Source organism: Malaclemys terrapin, chromosome 1 (genome assembly GCF_027887155.1).
Source record: "Malaclemys terrapin pileata isolate rMalTer1 chromosome 1, rMalTer1.hap1, whole genome shotgun sequence".
NCBI classification, from domain to species: Eukaryota; Metazoa; Chordata; order Testudines; family Emydidae; genus Malaclemys; species Malaclemys terrapin.
Genome location: NC_071505.1, coordinates 168,186,246 through 168,203,110, shown reverse-complemented (window position 1 = coordinate 168,203,110; position 16,865 = coordinate 168,186,246). Strand labels below are relative to the sequence as shown.

Below are 16,865 nucleotides of genomic sequence, written 5' to 3'. Positions count from 1 at the left end.
GCCTAGGAGCTGAGACAGGCCCAGAGGGACACACTACAAGATGGGCAATAGGAAAACCCCTGGGCTGTTTCTGAGAAGTACCTGAAGGTTCAGCAGCTTTTCCAACAGCCCTGGGTCTGGCACTATCATGGAAGCATGCTGGTGATGTTTTCACTGGTTCCTGAATATGGCAGCAGTGCTGGTGCTAGCCCATTGGGGGCCCTAAGCAGGAATATTTTGCCTCCCCCGCCCCACTAAAACAGGGAAGTTCTTACAATAAAAAGTGAATGGGGGATGAGCCTTGAGCTGCTGAGGGCCCTAAGCAATTGCTTAGAAATTATGCCTAGTGCCAGCTCTGTATGGCAGGGAAGCAAATACTGATCTATCAGCTCCAGGACGCACTACCTGCCCACCCACTCACCAACATGGCAAATTGCACCCAGCGCTGCCCGGCCAAGTGCAAGACCCTGCTCACCTACCTCCTCAGCTTTGCAGTCCAGGGCACCCAGTGCCCCACAGCTCCTTTCTAACCCTCCGTGATCATCTGCCCCACCCTGAGAAAGATCCATTGGGGTGGCAGCATGTAAAACTGATCTCCATTGTGGCATTTCTGCTTCTCTCCAGAGGCAGCTTGCCACTAACAACTGCAACAAGGGAACGCAGCTTGCAAATCGCTAGCTGAACTTCAGGGCTGACCGCTGAAGGGCTGGGTCTGTTTGTTTGATCCGAACTGGCTCTCGCCTTCCCACTACCATTTCCACCTCGCTTCCTCGGACGTCCAAGCCCGATTCCCTCTTCCTCACACCCCATGAAAGAGAGCTTGGAAAACGGGGAATCGCTCACTGAAGAAAACCTTCCCTGGATTTCTCTCTTTTTGTACCGACAGGCAAGTCTAGAGATACAGGCTCACTTCCCATCTTGCTCTGATGAGCTTATTTCTATGGCAGCTTTTACAAACCTGACTAACAGCTGACTGATTTCTTTTGGACGCACTCTCCATTGCCCTCTGACATCCCCACCGTTATGCTGCTTTATGGTGTCAAAGGGGCATAAAGGCAGTAGATCAGCCCACCATGTTACATCCCTAGCCCAGGGAATTCCCAAGGCGGGACAGAAAACATGGAGGGGCAGAAGCACTGTTACACTCTCGGATTATTCTTAGTTGCTGCAACGCTCCCTACGGGGCAGGTGCAGCTAAACGTAAGTTAGAGAAGCCTGGAGGCTCAGTTACACCGGGGGATGCACAAAGTTGGCTCCTCCCCCATTTCCATTCCTGTGCTAAGTAGGGTTCTGGCAGCCCTCTGTCTCTTTCCTTCTCACACAGTGCTAAGCAAAATGGTCGCTTTAAAAACAGGAACGTTTTGGAGTTTTTTAGGAGCGATAAGTCAGCTCACTCGCAGAAGAAAATCAAATTTGTTAAAATAAAGTCAAAGGTTTGGCTGAAACTCAGCAAAGCCAGGAAATTCAAAACAACAAAGTGTTGTGCTTCTCTAGCCCTACCTAATCAAGGCTCTCAGAGCACTTTACAAGCTTTAATTAAGCCTCCCAACCCAGGGATGAAGGAAGTGCTGTAAGGGTTGGCCTGTAGCTAGTCAGGCAAAGTTGGGGTGGCAATAGGAAGGGAATAACCCCCCCCCCCCCCCCCCGGAATAAACACTGATATACCAGGTGCAATCGGTTTTATTTTAGCAGATTTCAAAACATTTTCATCAAACATCCAGATGACAGCAAAGAAGCCCACCCGGCCTGGCTGTGGAATTCTCCAGGAGGCTACTGTGCCAATGGGATGTTAGGATCTGCTATTTAAATACCAGTAAGAATGCAACAAGCCCAGCGGTCACTGGGCCTCTAATGCCCTCACGTCTCTCCCATCAGAAACTGGAGACTGGCACCTATTTGTCTATAAAATAGGTATTAGCATGTGTAGCAGCAGGGCAAGCCGCCCCCAGTACAATCCCCTGCTAATGTGCCTCACCCACTGGGACTGTGGCCCAATGCCAACCAAAGTTACTGCAAATTGTGATGAGAGGTTTGGGAAGCGGACGCACTTCTCCACTAACGACTGGGCTGAAATCTCTCTCTCACACACACAATTCATAGCACGACTCCGATGGCAGAGACTTTCAATCGAGACCAGATGGATCTGGATTGGAGCCAGCAACCTAGAGAAAAAAGGCTCCATATTCCATTAGTACCAGTCCCCTGAGCCAACCAATCCTTATTTGGTTTTAATGCTTATTTGAGTGTATGGTTTGAAAAATGAAATTGTAAGGCAGATATAATAAAAACCCTGTTTGTTTAGTTTTAATAAGAATTAACACTAACTGCGGGGAATCAGGGCACAGGTGATATTGCAGGAGAAGAGAAATCAGTGATCACATACACATGGGTAGTGTTCCAAGACCGTAGTTCTGTCGGTCCATCTGTCCATTCAGTGTAAAGAGCAGACAGACCAGACATTCTCTATATTTAGGTTAGAACCTCTGGGATCTCTCTCTTTCTTGTGCTGCCGGGCTCTGAGGCATGCCTGACTGGCTCTGAATGCTGCTGTCCAAAGAACCAGTGTAGCCTGGTGGGAGTAGCCATGTGGTAGCAGAATCAGAATTGAAACTCTGCCAGACAGCTCCAGGATCTCCTGATTTCCCACTTATGTATTAGTTATGTGCTCAGCCCCTGCCCTAAGCAGCTTAGAGGCTAGTCTGGACACATACAGTGCATTGCACTGAAAGAACTGGAGATTCATTTTGCCAAAGTCATTGCTGAAAGATGATGCATCATCCCAGCCATCCTGCGAGCCATGGGGAGTGAGATGCAGCTTTCTCCAGAGTCAACCAATAAAAGGATGGAAATAGAAAGACTGGCACATCAAAGTGATTACATGAGTGACACTGAGCTAGCCTGGCAGTTGCTGTTTGTTTCTGTGATCCCCAGCTCCATATAACTCCCTTGCTGGGACAATAAGACCTTTTCTCGGACACCTTTCCAAGGTGCATGGTGTTTTCCACATGGACATCTTTTTGGTCTCAGCCAGCCCTCACCTAATATAGCTCTGTTCCAGGCCATAGCTGGTGCAACTGGGGTTTTAATTAGCAGATGGAGCAGGGCCCTCAGGTCGTTTTGCACTGAGCGGCTAGCAGAAAGAGGGGTATTCATAGCATGCATTGGACAGAGGTGTTCCACTACAGTTGAGGGTGGGATGGGATGGGAAATAGAGGGGCTTTTTACATTTATGTTTTTGGAGTGAATTTAATGCTGGTGAAATACACTAGATGGACAGCGTTGGAGGGTGAAGGCCTCTATTTATGCACTTTGGAGGCCCAAAAATAGGAACTACTCTAGATTCCCCTCCCTCCCATCCCCACTGGTCTGCCACTGTGCCTCTCTCCTGACCTGGAGGGACCACTCTCTGAAAGGGGAGGGGAGTCCAGTCTCCAAGGCCCACTCAGATATGATTGCCAACAAGGAGGCCAACTGGTGCCGGCTGGAGTTGTGATTATTGATGTGAGGACTCCTTTCCCCTGAGAACTGGATTAAGATCCACCAATTCATCTTTCATAGACCATTCAAGAGGAAGTAGTTGGTAATGACTTTTAGCCACTAGCCACTGACCGCTGCACCAGAGCCAGCTGATGTAAGATGAAAGTTGGTCTGATGGCTAAGGCACTGGACTAGGACTTGGGAGATGTGGTTTCAGGTCGCAGCTCTACCACAGCCCTCCTGTTGGACCTTGGTCAAGTCCCTTAGGCTGAGATTTTCAAAGTCGCATCTTGAATTTAGATGCCTTATTCCCATTAAAGTTAACAGGAATTAGATGTCCAAATCCCTTTGAAATCTCAGCCTTGATCTCTCAGTGTCTCAACGCTCCATCTGTAAAATGGGCATAGTACTTTCCTTTTTCACAGGGCTTTTGTAAGGATAAATTGATTAATATTATGAAGGCCTCCGAAACTACCATTGTGGGAGGAGAGCCACACAGGCACCTGTGCAAGTAGAGAGGCAAGAAAGCACCAGTCCCAATTACCTTAGCCATCCAATCTGTCTCCTATCACTTTCTTACTTTGCCGCATTAAGGAGACTGAAGGAAAATGCACATTTTCAAGGTTCAGAGCATATGATGCTGATCAGCAGCACACAGTGCTGTTCCCCCCGCCCCCATGCCGCCCAAGCATTCAGTCCATCTTTTCCTCCTTCAGATTATTCATCTCTTCCTCCAGATTATTATGGTCAGAATAAGTGGGCTCAACATCTCCAGCCCCTTTCAAATCCACCCACAGCTCTTTTCCTTTCCTTTGATAGATCGATTCCTTGTGGGTTTGCCTGTTCTTGACATACAAGTAGAGGAGAGCAGCTATCAGGCCAAGGAACAGAATCGGGGGGTAGATTAGGATGAAGTGGAGCAGTGATGGAGACGAACAGATCCTGGAAGAAATTGTTGACTCTGCAAAAAACAGAAAACAATTGAACACCGCAGCTAATTGTACTTACTCCTCCTGCTGTTCAATATTCACAGCACTAATGGGGGGTTATAGCTAATAGCCCAGTGGTTATGGCACTCAGCTGGGATACACAAGACATGGGAGAACTACATTCATGTCCCTGTTTTTCCTTATTCAGAGCAGGGGCTTGAATGTAGGTCTTCCACATCCCAGCTCAACCAATCGGGTGAGTCTCTCTTTCCCTCTCACACCCTTCACAATAAACTTTCAGGTTTGGCAAATCAGCAGTTTCCAATGACCTGCATAACACAGGCCACAGAAATGTCATCTCTGGCCTGCTTTAGCACAGATGATCAGAATGGTCCCTTTGGTGTATTCTAAGTATCTTTGTTTGTTGCCTTTAATTTTCCCCTTTATCCCATCAACACCCAGGCATGCTGCTATAGGGTTGTTCATGAGTTTGGGGCTGTATATGTTGGTTTTTTGATCTAGGATTGTTCAGAAAGTGACTAATCTGAAAGCCCATGTGGTCTAGTGAGTTAGGCAGGACCTAGGAGTCAAGCAACCTGATGTCTAGTCTTGGTTCTGACACTGACTTTCCGTGTTTCACTGGGAAAGTCACTTCATCACTCTGAAGCTCAATTCTTTCATCTGTAAAATGGGAGGAATTTACCCCATCTCATAAAAGTAAAAGTACTATGTAAGAATTCTTCAGGCCAGGGAGCGTTAGCAGAGGGTCTAGAATTTAAGATATCCTGGCTCATTCCTCTAGATCACATGTCCTGTGGGATGCATCCTTACCAGGACACACACATTTTTCAAGTGAGTGGCACTTCCAAGTTTGTGTGCTTCGCAGTGAAAAATATCCAGTCTCTTGGAATTTTGTAGAAATTAAAACACTGAGGATGCAAAACTACTTGGCAAAAATACATATGCAAATTCCATGGCAATTTTTCAGCAATTACTATATTTCACTCAGCAACAACGAGGGTTAATAAATAATACACACAAAGGAACAGCTAGTGAAAGAAACAACCCGGTACCACAGAAAGCTAGCACCAGTTACGAGGATACTGAGATCCTAACCCCAGATGCGTGATGCATTTTACAAATCTTCAGCACCTCCCTAAACAAGTTTGAAATCTTTGGTTCTGTTTATTCAGTTTCATTGCTGCAGAATCCCTCTGTGTTTCTGAATTTTGCCCAGGCCTTGAACACACCCCAGTTTACTCCCCAAAGAAAGGTTGTTCACATAGTTGGCCCCACTGGAAACAGACAGGACTGAAGGCATCACCAAGAAAGCCTGTTCCCATGGGATTTCCAGGGGCTTTTTGCAATCTCTAGAGATTCGGATGACCACCCAAGAGTTTATCCAAACGGAATGAAAGCCCTGGTTTTTCTGAGTTTTTCCAAAAAAAAACCCTGAGCCTAATGAGAACACAGGTTCAAGCTCCAAGATTCAGGTTAGGACGGCGAGGGCTTGGTCTCACAAGGCATTGAGCGCTCGGTCCCAATCGAGCAAAGCACTTAAGCACAAGAATAGTCCCTTGGAAGTCAGTGGGATTGTTCACATGCTTAAAGCTCAGCATGTGCTTAAGTGTTTTGCGGGATCGGAGTCAGTGCTCAGCACCTTGCTGGCCAAACCCCAAAACCCCCTCCCCTCCAGTTTGCGGTACCCAGCTATCACCACAAGGAGAGAGAAGAGAGGCTTCAGGAAACTGGGTGATTGCTGAACAAAAGCATCGTGAAGTATATTTTCTGCTGGCGGGCCCTCCTCCCTCCTTTTCTGTTCCGTACGTACCAGCCAGCGGTACTCCACGCACTTCTGAGCTACCTCCCCAACATCGCTCTGCCTCCCTTCCCTGCAGCAGGCTATTCCTGCAACCGACAGTGCAACTGAACCCTAACTTGCAGTCATCTCTGCTATTCCAGTTGTGCTCCCCTTTCCGGACCCTGCAGCAACCCTTGACCCTGGCTGCACGGAAACATTGCAGAGACGCAGCAGAGGTTAGCTAGAGATGGGGAACGTTGTATGCAGGGGAACTGGGAATGTCCCGGAGGGGGGGGGGGCGGTGCGTTACCTGGAGGCAGCGCAGTGAGCGTCGTGTACCCTGACAGTTCTGACGCCCATTGAACCCAAGCGCCACCGCTGTCCTGCTGCCACTCCTGCACCTGGCAGCAGTACACCCCAGCGTCGCCCGGCTCCACACTCCGCAGCGTCAGGCTGAAGTCACCGACGGATGGGCGGCGAAGGTGCAGCCTCTCCACCATCTCCTCCTCAGCATATTCCACCATGCCACTGGAGTGCACTTTCACCAGGGTTTTCATCCCAGAATGCTCCATACCATGGAACCAGATGGCAGAGACGAGAGAGGCTGGTTGAGAGGGGCCCTGCAGGAGGCAGCTCATGGTCACATCCTCATTCTCAGTGGCTGTGATGCTGTGGTTTGTTTTTTCAACATGGAGCTTGTTTTCTGGTGTGGGAGGCAAGCGGAAAAGGCTTTCATTTAGGGACTGTGTTCCACAGCTCAAAGAGACACACACAGGCTTGTTCGAGGCTGATCTGGGTCTCCATACAGTATGTGTGTGGGGGGGATGGGGAGGGGGTCAATGTGGATGCCTGTTAAAGGGCCCCCATTTAAGAACTGGAATCACATTCTTTTCAGGGTTGATGGGAAGTCATGTGACCTGCTCCTGTGTGAGGCGCTCGGGGCTCCTCCTACCGCAAGTCCTAACTCCCACCCTTAGTGCTCAGCCAGGGCTCCATCCCCTGCCTCCATAGCCCCACCTGCTCACTTGGGCAGGTGACTCCTGTACCACAGTGTTCACAGGGTTCCTAATCACTGGCTCGGGGCTCCAGCCTGCAGGACGCACCAGGACAGGGAGAGGACATGATGGAGGTTGGAAGAAGCAATCCCTGCATAATTGATCAAGGAAGGCCTCCCACCGCAGCTGTGTCAAGCGTGAGCTCAGTGCAGCTGGGGATCCAGCCTTTGCTTCTTATGGCCATACATGCGGTGATAAAGGAAAGCTGAGCTCATGCTTCAGGGATCCCTTCTGGGACAGCATATTTACCTGAAACCTTGAACTCCACCGTGGTCTTTCCTGATTCCTTCTTTCCAAGTTTGTACCAGCCACGGTCTGCTGACCACAGCCACTCCTCTACCAGGCAGTAATACCTGCCACGGTCACCGTGATTCACAGACAGAATACGCAGCCAGAACAGGTTGCTGGAAACCCTCTCACTGTGGAATTTAGATTTCTGCATAGCAGAGCTGAACTCTGCCCCGTAGTCCAGGATGTTGCTGTAGTTGGTCCTCACGATTTGCAATGGGGCTGCATCAGCTGGAGAAGGCGGTAGGAAGTACCAGGTAATGGCTAACTGAGAATCCCTCTGGGTCAGTGATGTGACACTGCATTCGATTTCTGTGTCTGCGCTACCAGAGATCTCCAGGGATCTATCTTCTGTGTTTACTCTTAGCTTGCTCTCTAAATCAAGAGGGGGGAAAAAAAAGAAGTTACTATGGTATCTACCAGGACTAGAACACCAGCAGGAAAGGGATCTATTTCCTGAAATGATGGCTTACGAAGCCAGCACTGGGTCTTAGGAGAGGAGAAGCTAGAGGGAACAAGTCTGAAATTACACATAAAAGGCTCTGTTCAGGTGTTAGAAATCCCACATTCTGAAAGACGCCCGGCCCCAATTCCAATCTCCTTTCTTTTAGAGTCCTTGCAATGTTTCGGTAATTTTTTTAAAAAAAATCTTTGAACATGCTTTTTCTTTGCAAAGCCCCCATAAGCAACCTTACAATAACAAAGCTGTGTGTCCAACTCAGCCTTCACAAGCAACCCTACAAGAACAAGCCTGTGCACACACGTTCAAGCACTCAGGAGCAATCCTACAGCAAACCAATCTGCACAAACCTACCCATCCAGCCACCAGGGCTAAAGGAATGCACCAGTGAGAATCACAGAAGTCAGAGATAGAAGAGCTCCATGGTCACTGTCAAAGGACTTGCCTGACTTGCAGCACCTCCTGCTGGCCAAGTGTGGCTCTGTCGCACCCTGCCTCTGTTCTTTCAGACCAGATCAGTCAGTTACCCAGACCAGAGGAGTTCAAACATATACCACCTTTGTGGGGGCTAGTTTATTAACTCATTCTACAGGGGGTAACTTCTTTAGTTGCTTAAGTTCACACCCACTCTGGGCTCATGTGAGTGTCCTGGGGGCAGTTTTTTCCCTGCTTAGAAGGCCCTCGCCCCGGAGCTGGCTTGTACTTCAAACTCTCTCTCTCTCCTTAAGACAGGAGCTGGAGTTATCATTTAAGCCAGCTGTAGAGCCACAGCCAACTTCTCTTCCAGCTGGCCCTATCCCCAGTCAGTCCCTTCACCCGCAGGCTAGGAGAGTTCATCAGGCACTACCTTCTGCCCTTGGTAGAAATCAAACATATACAGTCCTCTTCCAAGAGCGCGTCCCAATTCACTGGGACAGAGCTGAGCCCTGCCTCGCCCACTCTGTAAGGCTCCTGGTCCGAGGCCCTTAAAGAAACGACAACCTGGGTTTTCCCCAAGCCTCAACTATTGTCCCGGGATCATCTTCTTTCTCCCAACAGCTAGCTCTGTAGAGTGGATGAAGATCTAGGGAAGACAAAGTCCCAGGGTAAGGGTCACACCACCGAAGAGGTGTTGACTGACCACTACAGTCCTTGCTACCCTTAAAGGGACAGTCATCCTGTTACAGTCACCCAGCCATCTCTCTGCCCAGGCAGGACTGTTCCTTTCCAGGCATATTTCCCATACTTTAATAACGCTAATTTTCTCAAGCGACTGGGCTTTCAGTCCTTCCCTTGGGAGACTGTTCTGCTATCTCACTGTCTGGAAATTTCCCCAGCCAGTCAATCCCATTACTTCTAGTCAGACCCCTGTGTACCATCCCAAACAGTTCATCTGCCTTCTTAATATTTACAGTGGTAGGTGGGCCCTCCAGGAGGCATTGCTGGCATGGGACTGATGCCACGAGCCGATAATGGAGGGGAACAAACAGGGAATGAAGAGCCCACTGGTGCCCGTCCTCTTTGATGGAGCTGTGGGGCGGGGAGGAGAAGATAAATTAACACAAAAGTGCAGCTTTGGAAACTGAATAATGAGGGCCTTTCATCTCAGACAAACTAAAGAGCCGGCATGGGTTTCACTAACACTTCTTGCCTCATCTGTCTGCCTTGGTTAATAACTAGAAATGTGGTAATATGTTTCTGAATGTCCCTAGTCATTATACCTGGTAATTGTTCAATTAAGTGCTGAATGGCTCGAATGCCAACAAAAGAAACATCCTAATCCCTCTTCAATTCTGCAACCGTCTCCCATTGGAATGATACTGAGGTGTATCCTGCTAATGCAGTCTCTGTTTATGGGGCTTAGTTCCGATTGCATCACCTGTTGCTAAATCAATTGGGACAGCAATAAAATGCAGTCTCTCACGTAGTCCCTCCCATCCCCCATGCAACATACCCCACACACCCACATCCTGCTTTCTAAAGGACTGTTTATTTGAGATGGGGAGACTAGCCACAAAGCAGGGAGATAATGTCTTTGGGGACTTTTCTCCTTCCCTTCTTTCCCTTTTCTGGCTCTCATTCACCCTCTTAGACAGCGGGTGCTGAGCATATAGAGAAACTATCCCATCCCAGAAGCTGCAGGGCTGGATGGGTTGCACTGGGGAGTTGTTGCCTTACAGTTGGGATCTGATAGTCATTTTAGGGTGGGATAGAGGAGCTGGCAAGGGAGAATCTGTTGTCCCTATAGATGGTTCCTGCATCCTGTCCTAGAGCCCCCACCCCCAGATAGCAAGGATGAAAAATCGGGACGGGGTTGGGGGGTAATTAGCACCTATATAAGACAAAGCCCCAAATATCAGGACTGTCCCTATAAAATTGGAACATCTGGTCACCCTACCCCCCCATACATTCAACTGGGACAGCTGTACTCTTTGCTGGCCACCATGGCAGAGAAAGCTGAATGGCTTTGCCATATATTGAACTTACAGAGGACTGGGGAGGATGGAAATCAGCTCTGTGATCTTTAATCCCAGCTATGATGGTCAGGGGAAGCTCAGGTAGGCAGAAGCATTTGCCTGTGAAGATGTAGATTCAACATCCTGCCACCCTGGGAACAGGACAATTTTACAAACACACATGCACGCACTTCAGTGAGAGTCAGGAATGGGTGCATCAAGGAACTATTAATTCATTGGGTAAGAATTATGGCTCTGATCATGTGAGGTACTGTGTGTCTCAGCTCCCACTGATGTTATTGGGAGATGTGGGAGCTTGGCACCTTCCTCTATTCCTCAGGAGCAAAGCCTTTGACCTCAAGGCCTGCTCCCGCATCCTCCCTTCCTTCCCCACTGCCCTGAAGGCTCCTCTAACATCCCTCTCTTCATCTGGTGCCCTCCACAGCCTATCCTCTCCCAGAAGTCCCTCACCATTCAGAGCCCCCCCCATTTCCTCTTTCCTTTGGGGATCCCCTCAGCACCTCGATTCCTTCTCAGAACCTCAAGGACATTCCCTGTCTCCAAAGGTCCCCTCACATATGCCAGCACCTCATGTTTCCCCTCCTCCTCCCCTTCCCTCCCAGAGTTCCTCTGAATGTCTGCCAATGCCCCAAAGAGCCTCCCATTCCCCCCAGCACCACTGTGTGCCTCCCCCTTCTAAACCTAGGTGCTACAGCCCCTCAATTCTCCAGCCAAAGAGGAATGTCTCCCTTCAGAGCTCATTGTTGCCGCTCCTCGACTCAGATATCCTCCCTAACCCCTCTTGGGGCTTGGGTGGTGCCTCTGCCTCCCTCTCACATCTGCTAGCCAAGTCTCTCTCTCCTTTATCCCTGTCTTCCTTTCCCTAGTCAATGCATCTGCACCCTCCCTGCCCCCCAACTCTATGTATTATTCCAGGGGTAGGCAACCTATGGCACGTGTGCAAAAGGCGGCATGCGAGCTGATTTTCAGTGGCACTCACACTACCCGGGTCCTGACCACCGGTCCGGGGGGCTCTACATAAGAACATAAGAACGGCCGTACTGGGTCAGACCAAAGATCCATCTAGCCCAGTATCCTGTCTACTGACAGTGGACAATGCCAGGTGCCCCAGAGAGAGTGAATCTAACAGGTAATGATCAAGTGATCTCTCTCCTGCCATCCATCTCCACCCTCTGACAAACAGAGGCTAGGGACACCATTCCTTACCCATCGTGGCGAATAACCATTAATGGACTTAACCTCTATGAATTTATCCAGTTCTCTTTTAAATGCTGTTATAGTCCTAGCCTTCACAACCTCCTCAGGTAAGGAGTTCCACAGGTTGACTGTGCGATGTGTGAAGAAGAACTTCCTTTTATTTGTTTTAAACCTGCTGCCCATTAATTTCATTTGGTGACCCCTAGTTCTTGTATTTTAATTTAATTTTAAATGAAGCTTCTTAAACATTTTAAAAACCTTATTTACTTTACATACAGCAATAGTTTAGCTATATATTATAGACTTATAGAAAGAGACCTTCTAAAAATGTTACAATGTATTACTGGCACACAAAACCTTAAATGAGAGTGAATAAATGAAGACTCGGCCCACCACTTCTGAAAGGTTGACGACCCCTGTATTATTCTATATTTCTCACTCCCCCCGCCCTCCAATCCCACTGGAGACATTAGCACATGTCGCTCTGAAATTGAAAACGCAATACACCGGGATTGGCCTCATAAATGTTTCAGGCAGGTGGAAATGGCACGTTCCGCAGCCCGGCTCTTTGCAGGCTGCCCCGTGAGAGTGAGAACAGCAGCGAGGATTTGGGTCCTACTGCGACAAGACTCACGAAGGGGCGATAGAAAGAAGACAGATGCTTTAAATGGGGTGGCAGGATGTTTTGCTGCTCTGTATTTCCCAGCAGATGACATCTGTGCTTTGAAGGTACTACGTGAGCTGTGAACGCAGGGATGGCTCTAGGGGCAGGCAAGCAGGGCAGCTGCTCTGGGGGTGCCAACATTTTAACTCTGACTTTTTTGGCTCGACTGCTGGAGGGGGTAGGGGTTCGGGAAGGGGGAAAACAGATCGTTGCCAAAAAACATTTTCCACCCTGGCCAGCAAAATGGCTAGGGCTGCTCCTGTGTGAATGCATGGAATGGCTAGGCAGTGAAGAGGAGCAAGTGAATTACTGTCCCAAGGGTCACCCGCTTTAGTCATCTGTTCTGCTGCCAGGCACCCCTCTGACTGTTCCTCATCAGATCCCATGGGCTAAGCAGAGCTGAGCATGGGCAGGACTTGGATTTGACTTCATTTCTGTATTTCTCCATCCTTAAAAATGCACCTATCAGAGCCAGCTCTGGGTATTAGCACAAATCTAATGCAACATAGATTAGCTCTTCTTAACCTAAAACAGATTCAACCCCAGAACCTAACTGCTAAATATAACTGAAATGGTGCCTGCCTCCAGTCCAGATCCGGAAGTCTTATTTTGTGCCCTAAAGGCCAACACAGACTCTGCCTCCATCTGACTAAAAGTAGAAGGAAATTCCAGGGTTAAGAGGCATCCACTGAGAATACCTTGCCAGCAGGCTTTTAAATCTAGACTTGAGCACCAGCGGATCTCCGCTCTTATGCAGAGCAGAGGGAAGGTGTTGCTTCCTCAGGCAGCTAGGACCCAAACCATAGGGCTCTCAAAATTATGCCAGCATCAATGGCATGAGAACACCTGCATATCAGAGGAAGTGGTGCGATGGCTTAATAGAGGGTGCTGTTCAATACTCAGCTAATCGCCTTAATCTCAGAGTAGTGAGCCATTTCTTAGATGAGACAAAGGCAAAAACCATGATATCACTTGTGGTCATTAAAGATACTGGGCTTCCTTATTCGAATAGGGCTATGAATTCCAGACTCCTAGCCTAGTTATACAATCACATTCTGATTCCCTCCATTTCCACCTCCACTTTCAAAGGGTTACACTATTCGTCTTCATTTATTTTCCTGAAAGGCTGTGACTTTTGTATCCTGCTGGTCTATGTGTTGTGTCCCCTTCTGTGCCTGATCCACAGAAGATACAGGCCCATTACCATTCTCAGCTCGAAAGGCAGGCTCTTTAGCTCAAACTATAACAACTCATGGGTAGCACTGAAGGTCCCTGGTTCAATCCCCTGTGATGGCCACCATAGCTGTGGTCTCATAAGAGTAGGCTCATCATCTGAGATTCAAACCGTTAGTCTCTAAGGTGCCACAGGTACTCCTGTTCTTCCTCTAGATGGCAGCCTTGAGCATGGTAAAATAGCTGCTTGTCAGAGGGGATGCTATTCCAGTAGTGGCAAATTGATTGTTGCATATAATTTGCAATGCACTCAGACCTTTGGAGACAAAGGCCTTGGCTACACTGGCAATTCACAGCGCTGCACTTGCTGCGCTCAGGGGTGTGAAAAAACACCCCCCCCTGAGTGCAGCGAGTGCAGCGCTGTAAAGCGGCAGTGTAATCAGCGCCTGCAGCGCTGTAAGCTATTCCCCTCGGAGAGGTGGAGTACTTGCAGCACTGCGAGAGAGCTCTCGCAGCACTGGCGGCGCGACTACACTCGCGCTTCACAGCGCTGCCGAGGCCAAAGAGCGATAGCAAGGTCAATAATTTGAACGGAAAGAAAGGAAAAGGTGCATCACATTGTAACACAAATTCAGGCTAACCTCATGGTGGCCTCCTGGGATTCCAGATGAACTCATGAAAACTGGGACCTTTCCAAAAAAAAGGTGAGGATGGCTTGTTAGTCCTAGCTAGCATTACAGCAACCTGAGGGGGGAGGGGGAAGGGGACCTCACTTTAATGTGTGTGGCTTGGCAGTCTCCTCCCAGGAAATGTTCCAGAGAAACTGATGTGGGGTCATCAGAGCTCACGAGGGGAATGTGCTCACATAGCCTGCTATTAACAAGGGACACTTGATTCCCATGAGAGGATTTTTTGTTGCAACTCCACAAAAGATCATCCCCAAGAGGAAGCAGAGTGCTTGCTAAAGCACCACCCCTTTTGCTTTAAGCTTCTGTCTCTCACCACCACATTGCTAAAGTTCAATTACTATAAAAAGCAGACAGGCCGCTTCCCTCCATAGAAAGATGTGAAAACAAAAACAGAACCAATTTCAATTTAATTAACTAAGCAGAATCTCCCATTGACTGTCTCGCTTTGAACCCTGTCTGCTGACAATGCACTTTCTGCTTTGACAAGCTGGGGAACAGCTGGAGTATGCAAAAGAGCCTACCTGCGCTCTCTCTCTCTCTCTCTCTCTCTCACATACACACACACACACAGCAGCACCAGAAGGGCATCTCTCGGGGTTCTGGAAGAACCCATTTGGGCAAGTGCTAGAAAGGAGCTTTATCCTTCTCTCCTGTACAGTGTTAAGGTGCATTAAGGATAGATTTAAACTTCTTCTGAAGCAATGGGTATTGGCCACCCTAGGGAGGTAGGATGCTGAAAAGTCAGGGCCTAAATTAGATATGGAAGTGATCTGTTATCTTATAATCTAGCCTCCTCCTGCAAAGGAAGGATGGTTTCGTAGCCTACGTTTTCTAGGGGGTTTTGCCCAGTCTCCATTTAAAGTGTCCCAAACAATGGGGCTCCCATCTCCCACCTGACAATATTACTTAGCCTAGTAGTTTTCATTGTCAAAGTTTTTCCTGATTTGCAGCCTAATTTTTCTGTTACTCAAGTTCATTCTGTTATTTCTAAGTTAATTTCCCTTTCCCAAACCCCTGTACCATCCTCTCTGGTACTTTTTTGTCCAGATAGAATCATAAGCCTATGATCTTCTTACCAAAACATTACATAGCTATCTTTCCAATCAATCCCTCCATCCCCCTGATCATTTTTGTTGTTCTTCTCTCAACTTTAGTATCTTTCCAATACTGCAGTTTCCAGGAATGAATTCAACATCCTGGGGGCATACAGAGCAAGCCTAGCCTCTTCCTGCTCCATGACCAAGATACGTCGACAGAAGTAACCTACAGTCTCCCACTGGTGTTTTTGGCTGCCATTTTAGATTAAAACTTTAAGTTTGCTGTTCACTATCACCCCTTGTTCCCCTTCAGTGTTACTGCTTCCCAGGGTCCTCGGGCTCACTGAAAGTCTGTATTCCAGATGCAAACCAGAGTGTCACAATGGCCAAATCCTCGGGGAAGGGAAAGGTGAAGCAATGATGGATGGTGTCCCTAGCCTCTGTTTGCCAGAAGCTGGGAATGGGCAACAGGGGATGGATCACTTGATGATTTCCTGTTCTGTTCATTCCCTCTGAAGCACCTGGCACTGGCCATTGTCGGAAGCAGAGCCGTCCCTTGGGTATGGCAAATCAGGGCAACCGCCCCATGCCCTGCACTTTAGGGGCTCCTGTGCTTTGGTAAAATCGTGAGGAGGCAGGCGGAGAGGGGAGGCAAGGCAGGCGGGCGGGGTGAGGAGGCAAACAGGGAGGCGAGCGGCAGGCAGACAGGCAGGAGGGGGGTGAGAAGGCAGGCGGATGGCAAGGAGGAGAGCGGCAGTCGGGTGGGGGGGGAGGGCGAGGAGGCGAGCAGCGGCCACTGGCAGCCCCCCTACCAGAACCTCCCTATCCCCTCAGGCCTCCTGCCCACTGTCAGGCCCTGCCGATCAGCATCTCCCCCTCCCTCTCAGCACCTACTGCCTGCCATGCATCAGATGTTTTGCAGCATCAGGAGGTGATGGGGGAAGGGGGAGAGGGGAGGGCGCAGTGCACTTGGGGGAGGGTGCGGAACTGGGCGGGAAAGAGGCGGGGCGAGAAGAAGCAGGGTGAGGGTGGGGCCTTGGGGGAAGGGGTGGAGTGTGGGCAGGGCCTGAGCGGAGCCGGGGGGGGAGCACCCCCTGGCAGATTAGAAACTCAGCGCCTATGCCCTGGGCCCAGCACCCCCCTAGGAACGACCCTGGTCAGAAGACAGGATACTGAGCTAAATGGACCTTTGGTCTGACCCAGTATGGCTGTTCTTGTGTTCTAAGGAGTGATGGACCTATAGGGAGTCATGGGAGTGGGGCTGAACAGGAGAGGACATATTAAAATACACTATAGCAAGCCCATCACTTATGACCGCAGAAAGCTCAAGGTTTTAGTTTTTGGGACTGCATTCCCTGTAAGCCAAAGGCCAGGTCTACACTAAAAAGTTGGGTTGACCCAGATATGTTGCTTAGGGGTGTGAAAAATCCACACCCCTGAGGGACATAGTTAAGCTGACCCTCCCCCCGTGTAGACAGCACTAGGTTGACCAAAGAAGTCTTCCATCAACCTAGCTACCGCCTCTCAGGGAGGTGGATTAAACTATAGTGATGGGAGAATCCCTCCTATCCACAATGAAGCACTACAGCGGTGCAGCTGCAAAGTTGTAGCTGTGCTGCTGTAGCAGTTTAAAGTGTAGACATAGGGTAGGTGGAAAAAC

The 16,865-nt window shown here is 49.1% G+C and overlaps 1 protein-coding gene across 1 annotated transcript in view; it reads right to left on the bottom strand.

Moving 5' to 3' along the window:
* Positions 1-1,674: 1,674 nt before the first annotated feature.
* CD101 (CD101 molecule) overlaps positions 1,675-16,865 on the bottom strand; it is a 28,395-nt gene continuing 13,204 nt past the window's right edge. The window contains exons 7-9 of the mRNA XM_054046603.1: positions 7,491-7,904; positions 6,497-6,889; positions 1,675-4,417 (exon numbers count right to left, since the gene is read on the bottom strand). Of these exons, the coding sequence (XP_053902578.1) occupies positions 4,149-4,417; positions 6,497-6,889; positions 7,491-7,904 (1,076 nt within the window). The 3' untranslated portion in view covers positions 1,675-4,148. The remainder of the gene's footprint in view (positions 4,418-6,496; positions 6,890-7,490; positions 7,905-16,865) is intronic.